Source organism: Mus caroli, chromosome 6, assembly GCF_900094665.2.
Source record: "Mus caroli chromosome 6, CAROLI_EIJ_v1.1, whole genome shotgun sequence".
In the NCBI taxonomy this organism is placed as follows: domain Eukaryota; kingdom Metazoa; phylum Chordata; class Mammalia; order Rodentia; family Muridae; genus Mus; species Mus caroli.
The window spans coordinates 83,568,578-83,571,143 of NC_034575.1; the positions used below are offsets into that span (position 1 = coordinate 83,568,578).

At 46.5% G+C, this 2,566-nt stretch overlaps 1 protein-coding gene across 1 annotated transcript in view; it reads right to left on the minus strand.

Annotated features, from left to right (window-relative positions):
- Arhgap25 (Rho GTPase activating protein 25) overlaps positions 1–2,566 on the minus strand; it is a 74,885-nt gene that overhangs the window by 11,111 nt on the left and 61,208 nt on the right. The window contains exon 7 of the mRNA XM_029478223.1: positions 296–428. Coding sequence (XP_029334083.1) covers positions 296–428 — 133 coding nt within the window. The remainder of the gene's footprint in view (positions 1–295; positions 429–2,566) is intronic.

Consider the following 2,566-nt stretch of genomic DNA (forward strand, 5'->3'; position numbering starts at 1 on the left):
TCCATACATTGCTTCTGTCTAGCACTTTGCCACAGCAATGAGATAGCCACTAATACACTGCATAATTTACCAAATGGAAGGATGGCAGGCAAATCCAAGGCTTGTGTAGTGTTTTACCAGGGAGAATGACAGACACATTGGCCTGGCTCTGCTGCTGCTGCTGCAGAGTTCCAGTCTGATAAAGTATCCTACCAAGGGGTGTGGCCCCCACTCTCACCTACTAGAGCCCTGTTTAGAAAATTCATTGCTTTTTTGCTTTCTTCTAAGTAAGGCAGTCAGCTAGAGAGACACCAACCTTTGCCTCGTCTGCGTTCATGAGCTGCCCACAGAGCAGGAACCCCTCGTACTGACTCCAAGGAACCACAGGCTCTGGCAGGTCCCGGAGGTAGAGCTTTAATAGAGAGGCCACCGTGTGCACATCTGTGTCCCTGAAAGAAAATAAGCGGTACTTAGTGGACAGGCCCTCCCCCCTGCCCTGAGGGACCTTGGGGTCAGAGCATNGACTAGAGAGGGGCAGGTTACAAAGGACCAGAGCTTGACAAAGTCGAAGNAGCCCCAGACAGCAGCTTCTAGAACAACTCCAACGTACTTCCCTCTGCTTCCACACAGCTAGCTGCCTTAAGGTTCCCCTTTTCATTACATTCTCTTTAATTATTTTTGATCGTTTCTGCATTTTTCAGACCACTTAGTACCTTCCAATTAGCGATGTTTTTTCCATGATTCCAGTAGTAAACTGTACCTAGTTTCACCAGGCCACAGCACTGAGAATATACACATTGCCAGACACTGTGGTGGATGCTGGCATGTGAGAAGCCCAGGACAAACTCAGGAGGTCAGAGTGTAGAAAGTGACAGCTCGGGAGACACAGTGACTGTTCAGATGAAGACAAGTCAGATGATGGGGGAGATCGAAAAAGCGCATGTGTATCCCCCCCAGAGAGGAATGGTGCCCCGCCCCCCCACCCCCCCACAGTCTGAGATGACATTCGGTTGAGTGTGGGCAAGGCACGGCTCTGTGGCTCAGCTTCTGGTGTTTATAGCAAATGTTGCCTCAACTTGGGATGCAGATCTGGCCTACAACGTGCATTTTTGTAGGGCTGCGAGCTGGAAATTATTACTACTTTTTTAAGTGCCTGGGGGGGGGATCAAAAGCCATCTATCTCAGGACAGGTGAAACTTATACATACTCGCAGCTACAGTATCAATAAGTTAAGTTTTGGAGGAACACAGCCCCGCTTGTTCACTTACATACTGCCATTGCTTCGTTAGTGTGAGAGAACAGTAACAGTGACAAAGTCACTTTATCTGAAGAGCCTACATATGTAACCATGGCCCAGCCTGCAAGGCTGGCTGGCTCCTGCATTTTCAGAGGGATTGCATTTATTCTGTTAATAGAAAAACTAAATCTGGATCCACCACGNACCCTTAAAATGGGGATGTGCTCTGAGAAGTGTGCCATTAGGCAATTTAGTCACTGTATGATNTTCATAGATCCAGGTGGGATTGGCTGCTCCATTCCTAAACTACATAGGAAGTACTCTTGTGATCTGTCAATTGAAGCATTTGAGGCAGTTACAAATATGAACACGTGTACGTGTGTGTGTGTGTGTGTTTTGTTTTTGTTTCTGCTCTTGGTTGCCAAGAACTTTGACTTTGACTTCTGCACCAACCCAACCCCACCACACCCCATTCCTATCTCCCCAATCCATTCAACCCCTGCCTCTGCATCCTGTGAACTTGCTACCTCTGAAAAAGAACACAGAGCTTCATAGAAAACGGTCTGCACTCCAAGGCAGGAAATTTGGGCCAGGGGAATGTTCCCTTAACATGGATATTCTAAAATGCCCTATCCTATTGAGTCACTGTCTAAAAATACCCCTGAGAAAAACCCAGCTGGGGAAAACCTTTAACGAAAGCACCTGAGCAGGTGACAGAAGACCTGTGACCTGGGAATCTGCAGGAGAAGGATTCTCTGAGGTGTCCCCTGGCACAGTCTATCCAGTGTCTTTAGCATGTTTGTGGCCTCTGCTCTACCTGATCTGCAATGAAGCTCATGCATCCTAATCCTTCATCTCAGATGAGCCCCTCACGGTCTCCTCTTTCCACTCTGGATCTGAAAGCCACTCCCATTCCCAGCCCCTGTCCTGCCCATCTTATCCACAGCCAGCATGGCCCCAACATACAGAACACACCCATAGGATGAGTAGAGACAAAAAAAATTTCAGTGAGAAACATAGCATCAGAAAAAAGGAGGAAAAAGAGACCCTTAAAGGGAAACCTCAGCTTTAAAAGATGTTTTATTGCAAAAGGCTGAAGATAATATAGAAAGGGAGACTGGTGGTGGCACACACCTTTAATCCCAGCACTAGGGAAGCCAAGGGAAGTAGATCTCTGAGTTCACGGCCAGCTTGGTCTACAGAGTGAGTTCTAGGACAGCCAGGGCTACACAGAGAAATTCTGTCTCAAAAAAAAAAAAAATTCTTGAGAAAGAAATTCTTTCTCAAGAAAGAAAGACAGAAATAAAAAAGAAAATGAAAGAAAAGAAGAGAAAAGAAAAGGAAGAAAAG